A 13,510-nucleotide genomic window follows, 5' to 3' on the forward strand; every position below is an offset into this window, starting at 1 on the left:
AGACATTGCCCTGACCCATCTGTCTAAATGGCATGAAGAGGCAGTGACTATAAACCAACGGGCTTAATAGAAGACTAATATCCTCCACACCATTAGGCACACTATGTGGAGTGAAGGGCTGGGTCATATGCAGAAAATCAAATATCACAACATTCTTGACCAAATACCTTGATGTCGATATTGCGACAAATTGTCTAGGGTTGACAATTGGTGCTTTAACAAAATGTTATTTACACAATGAGGTTTTTGATGAATTATCATCAGAAATGTCCATTTAATGACTATGTGGGTAAAAGCAAATAATAGAACAGCTAGAACAGTCTGCTAAGTTCAGAGAAGTACATCACTTTACTCTAATGCAGCTTTTAAAACCAGAAAAAAACACCACTTAGCATATTACCATTTTAAGATACCCAAAACCTAAGACAATACCTAATCTTGTATTACAATATCAATGTAATATTGAAATATTGCCCAGCTCTAGTGGGGTGAATGGGAGGGGAAGCTTGCCTTAACCTCCAGCGACCCCAAAGGATGGTAAAGAAGACAGAAGTGGAGGGGTTGAGCATTCGAAAACTAATATCAACTCACAGGTGCTAAGTCTTCCACACATACTGTACATCACAGTTTGGAAGTAGCAGGACATTAACATTTTCTTCAGCACATTGTGTGATGCAGAAACGAAGCAGAGCACTCCAAGTATTACACAGCTAAAGTTGAAGGACTTACGGGAGACAGATTTAAAAAGAATTGCCATTTCTTTAACGCAACTTGTCTCCCTGTCTGGTAAACACCACGCCTTTCAAACCCCTGGTTTTTAGTGCAAGCACAAGTGTTTGCAAAGCCAATGCCAAGATACAGAAACTATCTCTCAAGTATTTAGAGAGCAACCTTCAGAGCAAAAAACATTATATAGTGAGTAGTAGTCCATGGGATGAGATGAGTGAACTGATCTTGATGTGTAAGAATCAATGAACTTCCACGGTCATCTTTTAATTTGAAGGTGTTTGCATCAACATGACACCTGAGATTACTGCACAAAAGCCTCAATGTGTTGAACAAATTAAAATACATTTCATGAACTCGACTTTTATCAACAACCATTTGTAGTCACTGTTCCATGATCTTTATTGTGACTAATATTGCCACGGAGCAGCACACCCCCAACTGGCACCATCAGACTCCGCCTACCAAGAGCCTCCCTGACCACCTGAGGACACCACAGACTGTGGATGATTTTAAACGTGGCCTTAAAACCCACCTTTTTAGGAGAGCTTTTGACTGATCTCTTGCCCTTTTCTACATTGTTTTTGTTCATTTTTATATTTACTATTTTCATGCTCTCCATGTGTTTTATTTTATCACTTACTTTTTTACCATGTAGCACTTTGAGATTTTTGCGAATATAAAGTGCATTATAAATTAAATTTATTATTATTATTATTATTATTATTATTATCAGACTCCGCCTACCAAGAGCCTGGGTCCGTCCAAGGTTTCCTCCTAAAAGGGGGGTTTTCCTCGCCACTGTCACACCCACTAATTGCTTTCTCTTGGGGGAATTACTAGAATTGTTGGGGCTTTGTAAATTATAGATTATAGTCTAGACCTACTCTATCTGTAATGTGTCATGAGATAACTTTTGTTGTGATTTGATTCCATAATTAAAATTGAATTGAAATTAAAGTAACTTATAAGGTTTATATTTGGTGTTACATCCTTTGCACACACTGACTGAGTTACATCAGCTGAAGGAAGCTTGGTTCTGGTCCCTGGTGATGCCCTGCCAGGCCTGGACAGCTGCCATCTTCACTCCCTGCTTGTTCAACAGTAAGTTTGGCCTCTAGTCTGGTCTTCAGCAGGTGAATCAGGGGTCATATGGGTGACTTAAACATTCAAGAATGTTACAATGTTTAGCCCTCAACACTAGCCTTGTCTGTTTAGTCGGGATCATTGCCCTGGACACGGTATCCGACTTTGTTGACCCATTATGGATGTAAACACCCTCAAGTTAAAGCTGAAAGTCAGCATTTTAACCCCCTAGTCCTTGTTTCCTTCCATATCCAATGTGCCAGACCAATGGAAAAGTCCTTAATCTTTCCGTTCTGACTGCACACTGTATTGACTGCTTTTTCCACTACAAAAAGGTATCCGTCCTCTGTACACTGCTAACTCTACCCAACGACAGTCACTCTACCGTCCCGCACATGTGCTAAACCTCCGGAAAATCCCCCCCTCCCCGTGTGTTTTTGTCGCTCGGAGCAACTACCTGATGCGTAAACTGTTGAAAGTCATGTTTTTCAACCGGGAAATTGCAAATGAAGTGCATGCCTCAAAAGCAGTTTCATTTGCCACCCAATGAAGCGTTCAGCGATTCAGTCAGTAAATTATGGTGCAATAAATTACTACCTGCAAACATCAATGAAATATGTTGACTCGTTGCAAAGCAAGTCAACCTCAGCATGACTGGTTTTCATGATCAGTTGCGCAACAGACGCTTGTCTCAATCTTTTATGCAACAAGAGGGGAGATCAGACAAAATATCATCATCCATCATCCCTCCGTTTTTGTGTAAAACATACTGTATCAGAACAAAATGAGCCAGAACTGACTGAATCAAAATAAATAACAAAGACACTGGCTCTGTTAGTTGCCTCGGAAAATGTCAAATCCTGCTTCGATCAGAACATGACATCGCGAGTTTGCGTAAAAATATACGCCGACTTTCTTAAGCAAAGCTGCGTGTTATCTGTACGCATTTTGAGCTTTTCACGTGTACAGTATGTCTACGCTGTATACAGCGGACGTACACTTGCATTGTCGGGAGAAGAAAGCAACGGATGAGTTTAGGAAACGCAGGTTGGGTTTTGAAAAAGGGAAACGTGACGCGGAACACGATCACCGGTCTTCTGGGTAAAACTCCCTTTTTTTATCATCCACCACCCTGACCTACTTCCCTATGTGTATTTCGCCATTTCATACTCCTCACCGCAGCGTAGTAAGCGTCTTGATAATGCACCAATAATGGCATACGAATTGGCGTGTCATACATTTACACACGGCATTTCATGAGATCAGTGTGTCGGTCGAGTGGAGGCCTGTGGTCTTAATACGGACGCCGTCCCATCTATCTCTGCAAATCCATGAAACAAACCCAGCTGAAACAAGTTTGTTTTTTAAAGGCTTTAACCACCTTTAGAGTTGAAAGCGGATTGCAACTTGAATCAATGTCTAAATAAATGTGCCAAAAGCCTTCAAGATTTACACGTTTCTAGTGTTTTAAAGAAAGGGAAAACTTGGACTCAACATTGCAAAGTAAAAAATGGCATATTTATAAATTAACAAGGGTCACAAATGAAAGCAGCCCTCCAATTATCATCCGATGGCTCATTTTTCAACAGTGCCAAAACAAATATCTGACATCACCTCGTATCAACAGAGCCCAGCCCCCATCAAACCAGTGATGATGGGGGGGGGGGACCCCAAATACAGAAAACTCTTAGGTGGATTCAGGATTATTTTTACATTTAGGCAGATATCTGTGTGTTGTAATTGTATTAAAAGGTAAAGATTGCAAGATTAAAAAACCTTTTTTGTCACTTTAAAAAAAAACTTTATGGTCATGTGATAGAATTCTACTAGTAGAAGTTTCAATGTTTTACACCAAGAAAAGACTATACATGATACATATTCATGCAAATGTGGGCGGAATATTACAATAAATGTAATTAAGCAGGAGGAGAAACAATACTGTATATAAATAAAAAATAACTGAGGCGTATCCATGATGTCAAAGGTGAATGACAATGAAGTGCCAGATATTTTATTTAAAAAGAAAAGAAAAAAAGGGAGGAAAAAAAAAAGAGCTGCTGATGGTACCATATGTCATTTGAATTCTACCTTCACTGCTCGTCCCGGACACAATGCTGCTAACACAGCAGGAGGAGGCTGGAACAGAGAGGAAGATAAGGAGACCGAGAGCGTGAACAAAAAGAAAAAGAAAAAGGAGAAGTACAAGGGTTGGATGTTACGCTCAACTAGGCAAACAGTTGCAAGGATAGCAGGACAACATCTCCCACCATCCAACAACAACAACACTGAGACAGAGTGCAAAGTAGGAGGTATTACAGTAAATGCTGTTAGGAGCAACCATCCCAGACGTCAAATCCTCTCAAATGAAGGAATAAGCCAGCACCTGCACTCTGTTTACCCACCTTTGTTTACCCCCCCCACCCCACTCCTCCATATTAAAATGCTCACATTATTGATACAGAACCAACCATTCAATACCACAGCTAAGATGGAAGTAACAATCCTTGTGGGTGGATGCACGAACGCACCATCTGGGTCAGAAGAATGGGTGTATGTATGTATGTATGTCTGTATGTCTGTCTGTATTTATGTGTGTGTCTGTACCTCAGGAGCAGCTTGTTGGTCCCCACGGATCCTGCACTGGCGGCTGCAGGAGGGGGGCAGCACACGCCATCGACACACACTCTCCCCACCACAAAGCCCAGCTCAGACGAGTGAGCCAACATCACCAAACCAATAAATGAACCTTATCAGGCTACAAGCTGCGCTCTCTTCCTCTTCTCCTCTCTTCCCGTTTTCACTGCTTCTCTTTGCTTCTCTGTCTCGCCGCCTTCTTCCTCTCAGACTCTGCCGTTGTTCCTTTTTCTCTCACACACACACACACACACACAAACATACACACACACACACACACACACACACACACACACACACACACTCTTCCTCTGTCTCTGGCAGAGCAGAGGAGACCCCGCTGGCTTGCCTGGCTGAAGTAATCCCCTGTGACAGCTCGGCTCACGTTGTTATGTTGTGGGCCTATTTGAGTCTAATACTACAGCTCTGAAACAGCCTAGCTCCAGTCCAGCTCTGGTCTGCCTGCATGGCCGCTGGGCCTGGCCCAGTCCGGGCATAGCGCCGTGCCAACAATGCCCCGCCGTTTCATGACGACGGCGCATTGTTTCTATGTTCTTTGTCACAGCTCCAGTGGGCACTGACTTTTGATGTGACATACAGCCGGACACGGAGTGGAAAATAAACCAACCTTAAATCAGCTCGCATGAAGTTTTTATAAAGGTAAATAAATTGTGAACATCATAGTAAAGTCTTGTTGACCCAAGGGGAAAGAGGCCAAGTTCAACATAAAGTCAAGCGTGCACTGAATTTTCACAGTTTATTAAGAGAGAGAGAGTATAAATAACCCCAGAACAAGATATTAGTATGTCATAAAGACATGCAATATCTCCAGTTCCTGCCCTTATTCCCAGACCCCTGAGCCGTTCTGGTCTGATTCAGTCTCATAAAAATACGTTTGATTTGAACATACAATCTTGAAAAAAATTGGGTGGTTGCACAGCTTAGATGATGTGATATTAACAAGCCGTCCACAACTCTGTCATCCAATTCTCACCTAAGCTTTACAAAAATACCCAGCACAGTGTTGGACTATACAGTATGTCTATAATGATGGACTAAATCCTTTGCAAAAACTTCTGTAGAAAAACTCATCAAGGCCCCTATATACCCATAATTCCTGGTATGAATTGATGAGCTATGGGCCCTCTGATTTATTTACCAAAATCAATTTTTGGCAACCTGGTTTGTTGTTTGTCCCACCAAGAGCTTGCAATCATTTTATTTTATATTTCAATTTTAGACTGAATAGAATATATTTATACACACATATATACATATATACACATATACATATATACACATATACAAACAGACATATATATATACATACTGTATATAAACATATACAGTCTATGTAATAATATATTTTTCATTCATGCTTAAGCATCTTGATGGACACCAACAGGTACGATTGGCATCACAGCTGTGCAGCCTTAATGCTGTAACGTTACCAAGCCGTCCCCCTCCCCAAATGTCCCTTTCTATCTAGACCTCATGCAGATGCAGACAGAGCATTTTCAACCGGACCGGTCCCTTCTCCAGAGAGACGGCCCACTCCAGCAGATCATGCCCAGGAAAGAGGCTGCCCAGACAGGCATGTCTCAGTGAGTAGCCCTCCCGAAGGAGGTGCTGCCAGATCTCCCTCCATATACCTGGCACATCACAGCCTCTCCTGCCCATAGGAGGCTGGGGGCTGAAGACACAGGCAGGGAACTGCTGATTAAAAATTCATCTCTCGGTTTATTATGATTTATGCATGTTTCACTGAGCCAGGAACGGAAAAGGAGAGGAGAGAAGAACAGCTTCATTAGTGCACATTGTGTGTATGTGTGTGTGGGTACTATGACTAGGACTGTTTGTGTACTCTTTGTGTGTGTGGCTAGCTGGCAGGTGGGGGGGATAGTTAAAATTATGGATTGTACGTGAGCTTCATTAGAATGTTTGGCATACAGGGCAAAATCGTCTGTCTTCACAAAACACCTGCATTTCACTGGAAAACAACAACAATTGAAAATCCTAAATTATCCGGCGTGCACAGGGCCATCGCCATTAAAATGCAGCCGGCACTTGTGCTAACTTCTACCTTGATTACCCATATCCGCCTCTGTTGTTTACCGTTCAAATCGCCTCGGCTGCTCGTTGCACTTTGTCTCAGCCAAAACTGACGGCAGGGGTGCAATGGTAACAAATATTGACACGTGGCGAGCGTGTCAACAGAATAGTGACGAATAAAACCCCTATATGGGCCACCAGCACTCGGTATAACAACTGCATGGGTTTCCATTCTACCAGATGCTGCAGCTACTGGTCATATGTTGCTTACGGTTTATTGCAGTGAAAGCTGAATGTAAAGAGCTTAATAATATGGAGCATGAAATGAGCAGTGAACGGAGCAACGCTTTCAAATTAGCATACACAATTAAGTCCTACAAATGTTTCAGCTTTTTAAGGGCCGACAACGGCGACTGATAATTTTGTTATTTACACTAACAATTGCTTACATTGCTGCAGACACAGATATTAAACCTGCTCTAGGCAGTATTTTTGCATTAAAAAATACTTACATTTGGAAAAAAAAGGCTGCAATTGTCCTCCCATTCAGGATGCAGTAGTTAAACCCTATTGTTCTAATTCAAATTATTGTGACAGTTACTTTATCAATTGTACAAAGTTGCTGCACCCACAGGATGTAAAAAAATAAATAAAAGACAAAATAAAGCATTAAAATAGCTCGGCTTATGGTGTTCTGTGCAAGCTCCCGATCCCATGGTGTTGGACAAAGCAACACCGGGGGCTAGGTCAGGCTATGCTACTGTCCTGTTTCTAGTCACGTTGAGACGTGACTGTCTTGTGAGTAATCCCAAAATATGACACAGCAGAAAAACATGAAAAGTCATACCTTGCATTGATTCATACCATCTAATGTACATTGATTACTCCTTCGGTCTGTATTGCACGTCCAGCTTATCATGTGACGTGATGCTAAGCAACACAGCCTGTGTGTTTTGCCCTTTAGACTTCTCGCCTCTCTTCTTCGCCTCGGTAACCTTTGGAATCACATGTCAGATGGGCTCATAAACATGAGTTGCTTGCGCTATCCAGACATCTTTGTCCACGATATGTAAATGTTGACAGAGAAACTGATGACATGTAAAGCCACCAACGTGGACAGTCGCTCCCGTGCTCCGAGGACTCAGTTTTGTCCTTTGTTGGGCTTGGAAGTGTACTTTACACCATGTGACACTACAAATGGAAACATGGAATAATGCATATTTACATGGGTAGAGTTTGCAACAAAAAGTCTTTACTAGAGTCCAGGTAAACTACTCCAGGTCAATGTGTCTTTATTAAATCTAAATATTAATTTTCCATATAAGCTTAAAGTTGGTATCCTCACACACACTGCACACTGCATGAACATATCTGCAAAAATACTCTACAAAACCAAGCTTGACTTGTAGTGTGAACCTGAAAATGAGCACGGTATGGGACATTTATATTAGTTTCTTCTAACAAGGATCAGTTTGAAGGGCCGTATATGTGTCCAGATGTCTGCACATGCTGCTGTCTGCACATGCTCTTGTGTTCGAAGGGTTGGAGGACATATGGCAGCGTCTGGGAGAGACATAAGCTAGCGGTTTTAGGGAGGGGCAACTGGTACCACCCAGAAGCTCCGCACTGTATGTGCCAAACGTAGCCCCCATTGACATCCTTGTTTTCACTTGTTAAAGGTTTGGAGCCCTTCTCGCCTCCCTGCTGAGCCGTGACATCATGGCTTCTGAAGACGAGCATCTTGTTTTTGTCATTCAAAGGAAACGCACAAACTCTGGCGCCGGCCTGGCAGTAACTTCAGGCCACGACTCAAACAGAGCTGCCGCTGTCTCTTTTTAAATTGTGTTCACGATTTGATGACCTATTTGTGTTTGTTGTTTCCGGCTTTGCTCTCTCTCTTTCTCTCTCTCTGTATCTCTCGCTCCCTAACACGTTCTGACAGCAAAAGGTCAATGCCCATTGGCTACATGGGGGGCACTGAGTGATGTAAGGGGGGTGGGGGGTTGTCATGGTAACATGCAGGGCTTGGCGAGGACGCAGGATGCTTTTCGTGCCTAACACCAAGGCCGGGACTCACGCGGGATCAAAAGACTCAAGAGCTCGACTCGCCGGGCGGAAGCGCCCCGGACCGGGTCCCGTTTTAATTGACTGGCGGCTCACTGGCCTGGCAAATGGGAGGGGTGGGACTCGGGCAGCCATGCCAAGGAAGCAGATCTGCGCCTAAGGAAGAGACAGGGAGGCCTAACGACAGTCCGTTGGAAACCCCTCTGTTCTGTTTGTGAGCCTATATTCTGCTGAGCTTGGCTTCATGTTAATAAAAGAGGGATTACCAAAGTCTGCAGGCTCCTCTTTGGCCCCCTCTCCAGCCGAGAACCAAGGGAGGGTTCACTCCCTCTACTCGTCATCCTCCCTCCTGCCATCCTTTGCTCCCTTTTCTTACTCTCCTCAGCATGCGGCTCACGTATATCCCATTCAAAAAAAATAAAAATAAAAAATACACACTCTCATCTGCCTTTTCCTCCTGTCTGTCTCTGTTCTATTTCTTTCTCTATTTTCTCTCCACTCTCCCGATAAGTACAGGAGGGGAAAAATGCACCAAAACACAGATAAATTATTTAGATTTTTTCCCCAAAGAGAAGGGAAGAAATGCTTGACTCTGCAGTTTGAAAGAAAAGAGGAAAGTAGGGAAGTGTGTGTGTGTGTGTGTGTGTGTGTGGGGGGGGGGGGGGGGGGGGGGATAAAAATTGCATTAGATACAAGATTCCACAATCAGCCCGTGATATGAAGAATTAATCTTATCTTTCACCGGCACACACGGGCAAGTAGGAGAGTGCCTCCAAAGACTTCAAGATGACAACGGGACGAATTCTCCCTTTCCATTACGCCGCCATTCAGCCATTGTGGAGGCCGACACCAGGCGATAAGCGGACGTATTGTTGCCATTGACAATGTCATTATGGGACAGTAAACAAGCGATGCAGCGAGGGTCGGGATAAACCAGGCACGGCCAGGAGGTCACCAAGACAATCTGGAATGAAAGGATGCGAGACCCCGTGGGAGAGATAAGATTCCTCTTCTTTTTTGTCTTCATCTGTCTCTTTTCTGTCTTGCTCTCTCTCTCTCTCTCACTCCAAAGCCAAGGACGGGCATACACTTAGAACAAAGCCCCGGCACTGCCTCGTAATCAACTCCTCTGTACTCCAACAGCCGCAACGCAATCTTCCCTGGAGGTCATCCACGGGAAGAGGCTTAGGAGGCACAACGGCTGCAGGATCATGGGCTATTAAGCTGGGAGAATAGGATGACATTCAACCGGCCGCTCGCCCCACGTTTTCCTCTACAAACAATTATGTATATGTACATATACATATACATATGTGTATGTGTATATGTACAAACGCGAACAGAGACTTCAGTCCGATTGTTTGAGGAGAAGCACCTGTGACATGCTTAGTCCAAGTCTTCCTGAGCAAACAACACGACGTCTGAAGTCACCACCCTCGCCATTTGAACACTTTGGTTTAAGCGTTGACAGTGTTACAAAGCTGATGTGATGTAATATGCGTAAGCATTAGAAATATAATTTCAAGGTGTGGAGCTGCATGTGGCTATTGCTATTCACATTTGTTCAGGGATTTCACCAGGTTGTTAGAGACTCAGCGGGCCCTGTTGTAACAATCTGCGTAAAGCGCCTGGCGCAGGTGTGTGTAGGGCGTGTCCAAGTCTACTTTTGCTAGTTTGAGAGCAGAAAAAAGGATCCGGGCTTATGGTTCAGAAGGCTTGTACTTGGTATCTTTATTAATTCATAGGTGGGTTTTTGGGCGTGTGTCATCTTATTCCCTCCAGTAAAATCTTCAGGTACAGTATACGACAATATCCCAATCCCCCCCCCAAAAGTTGCTTCGCTTCATATCCCATCATCAGACGTGACTTTATATCCGCCTTATATGACACTCACTCATCTGCCCTCGCTCCCGGCAGTTTGGTTGAGCACGGAGGATGTGGCAGGTCCTGTTCCATTTGCAGACATTAGCACAGGGAGATTAATTTGTCCCCTTCCATTAGGTGGGAAAGCGGCCATCATGGCTGCTCAATTATCTCTTAACAAAAAGAAAAATACACAAACAAACAGGAGCCATCAGAATAATGAGCGCTGCATAAGTGTGTGTGTGTGTGTGTGTGTGTTTTGCTTCATAAGGATGCATAGGTGTGCGGTATCGTATGCATGTGGACGCTGGGAGAGGAGGAGTGTCTACGGGTCAGGTGCGTACTGTGTTTTCCACTGAGGCTGATGGCTCATTAATGGCATAATGCGCATTTTTCTGTATATTCGACACTAGAAATGGGAGTGACAGAGATGATGTGAGAGGAAAATCTCACATCTGGACTTGTCGTCTTCCTGCCGTCATCTCTCTCCTCGTTTGGGAGGATTTCGACTTCATTAGAATTATAATGAACGTCAGCGGGCTTGCCGAAATATTTTTGGCTCCTTGAAAATAAATGAATACACAAGCAAATCCATTCAAATCTGCCCATTATGCCTGTTTTCTGGGTTGTATGAAACATGCATAATGAGCCACGCTTTAGGCCCACAGCCCGGCACTGTATGTCGCAGGCGGACCTGGTAACAGGCTAAAAATTAGAGGATCATTTGTCATCATTCCCAACATCATAACATATTGTAAAATCAATTTCATATCCACTAGGACATCGACGGGCTCATGGTGGCGTATTGACTAGCTGAGAGCCATATCAGATTATGGTGGGGATGTTAACACTACACCGGAATCGTGTGGAATGTTGGTTTGTTTTGTGTGTGTGTGTGTGTGTGTGTGTGTGTGAGTGTGTGTGTGTTTGGCTGTCGTGCTCCGCCAGTGTGATGATGTTGCTGTGTAGTGAGACTCGCTAATTGGCTCACCTGTCTCTCAGCCATCTGGAGCCTCTCAAAAAAGAATTAGAAAAAAAAAATACGTCACACCGAGTTCCCCCAACAGCGCGCATGCATGCACGCACGCACACACACACACACACACACAAACACACACACACACACGTGCCTACTAAATACAGGCAAAAGACAAATGTGGGAAAACGGGCAGATGTAAATGAAACAGAAGTAGGAGCCATGTCACACTCTTGTTATTGAAGGGTTTCTGCTTGCAGAAATGATTTAAGAAACAACAACAAACAGTGTGCTTCTTTACTCCGAGCAGTACGGTAATCATACTAACGCTCCAAAATTAACGCAATAATGATTAATTACAGCAACAGCGAGGTTTCTGCTGGGTTAGAAGTCGGTAGCGAGAGGGAGCATGCAATTCAGGACAGAGTTACAATGAATATAGAGTATGCAATATTAACAAATGTAGTATTAGAGATAAGTATTGGTATTGTTGGAGCGAAGCACTGGAATGTAAAGAAGACACACCCACAACTTCAGCCCCCCTCCTCCACCTCGAGAGCATCAGCTGGGAGAAAAAACACTCCACTATCCCAGAAAACCCTGGGGCATGCCGCTATGATAGTGTTTGTGTGTGTGTGTGTGTGTGTGTGTGTGTGTGTGTGTGTGTGTGTGTGTGTGTGTGTGTGTGTGTGTGTGTGTGTGTGTGTGTGTGTGTGTGTGTGTGTGTGTGTGTGTGTGTGTGCGTGCTTGTGTAGGGATGGTTGGTTGGACGAGTCTTGGCATACCAGCAGTGTTTCAGCAGGATGGGAGACGTGACATGGTGTGTGTCTGCATGCACGTGTTTGTGGACTGATTTAGAGCCTATGTCTACAGGACAAAGAGGTCAGGATGTGCAGGAGAACACCATGGTAACCCATGCCAATGCCGCCATCTTGGGAGAAAAGATTATTTATTGATTATTTTATGATAATATTATATTGCTAAGTTATAATATGAAAAAGAATTGTGTCATTTTGTATGAATTCATTACAAATGAAAATAGCAAGATAATGAATCAATAATAATCTAAAGGTGTGCACCACTACTCGGCCTCGCACTGCTTGCAAAAAAATACACAGTGATTTGCAAAAAAACACTAAACACTTGTACATATTAGACGCAGAAGTACTGTATATCATGATGTCACTTCCTTACTGTCATTTTACCACACCTACGAGCCAACAGCCATCAGGTGAACAAACACATGATTGCTCAATTGTAGACACACCAATCTGGTATAAGCACTGTACATATGCAGCAGGTAAGTCTGGCGTTTTCTGTCCTCCATTTTCAGTTTTTTTTCCCCAGATGTTTTTTCTTTTCTACTGTAATTGTAACGTTTCCTGGATGAAGGATACTATGTTTGCACAGTGGTGCTCATAAGTTTATGAACCCATGGTAAAGTTAAAAAGGAATAATAAAAAAAAATAATCTTTTGGAAATTGATCTTGATGCCTTAATTAAAAAGATTGAAAAAATCCAAACTTTAAGGACACCAATTTTCTTCTTGAATGAATAATTCCTTAAAATACAGGGTACACATGTAAGTACATTCCTATTTTAAATTTCCTTAGAGGCAGGCAGAGTTGTGTTATTAAAGGCCAGTTATTTCATGGATCAGGATACTATGCATCCTGGCCTTTGGAATTAAAATAATCCCCCCCACATCCTCACATACCCTTCCCATACCTAGAGGTTGGCATGGGGTATTTTCCATAAATGTATCTCTCAATGCAAATCAAACCAGCTATTAGGCTAACTGAAGTCAAACCGGGCCCATCTCTGGTAATAATTACATCTAAAATAGACAAAAACAAACAATATTGTGAAAAGGATAATCATAATCATTGCTAATATTGAAGGATCTACAACAACAGCAATAAAATCCAATAGTGTATGCATGTGTGTGTGTGTAGGTGTAGGTGTGTAATAGTTTTTATTTTCCCAGTGCCCAACGTGTTCCAGGTCGGTGGTCTGAATCACACACAAAGCCAACCCATCCAAGCCACTGTATGTATGTATGCCACCCAGTGTGTGTGTGTGTGTGTGTGTGTGTGTGTGTGTGTGTGT

At 43.1% G+C, this 13,510-nt stretch overlaps 1 protein-coding gene across 20 annotated transcripts in view; it reads right to left on the minus strand.

Annotated features, from left to right (window-relative positions):
* The window catches only part of celf2 (cugbp, Elav-like family member 2), a 208,795-nt gene that overhangs the window by 148,663 nt on the left and 46,622 nt on the right, over nucleotides 1-13,510 (minus strand). For 5 of the 20 annotated variants that reach the window (XM_034863757.1, XM_034863755.1, XM_034863753.1 and 2 more), the window contains exon 1: nucleotides 4,417-4,697. The exons of 1 other annotated variant lie outside the window; for it this stretch is intronic. In XM_034863757.1, the coding sequence (XP_034719648.1) occupies nucleotides 4,417-4,538 (122 nt within the window). In that variant the 5' untranslated portion in view covers nucleotides 4,539-4,697. Of the gene's footprint in view, nucleotides 1-4,416; nucleotides 4,700-13,510 lie in introns of those variants that run through there. 14 more of the 20 variants (XM_034863747.1, XM_034863746.1, XM_034863745.1 and 11 more) reach the window with 6 other exon arrangements.

Source organism: Etheostoma cragini, chromosome 23 (genome assembly GCF_013103735.1).
Source record: "Etheostoma cragini isolate CJK2018 chromosome 23, CSU_Ecrag_1.0, whole genome shotgun sequence".
In the NCBI taxonomy this organism is placed as follows: Eukaryota; Metazoa; Chordata; class Actinopteri; order Perciformes; family Percidae; genus Etheostoma; species Etheostoma cragini.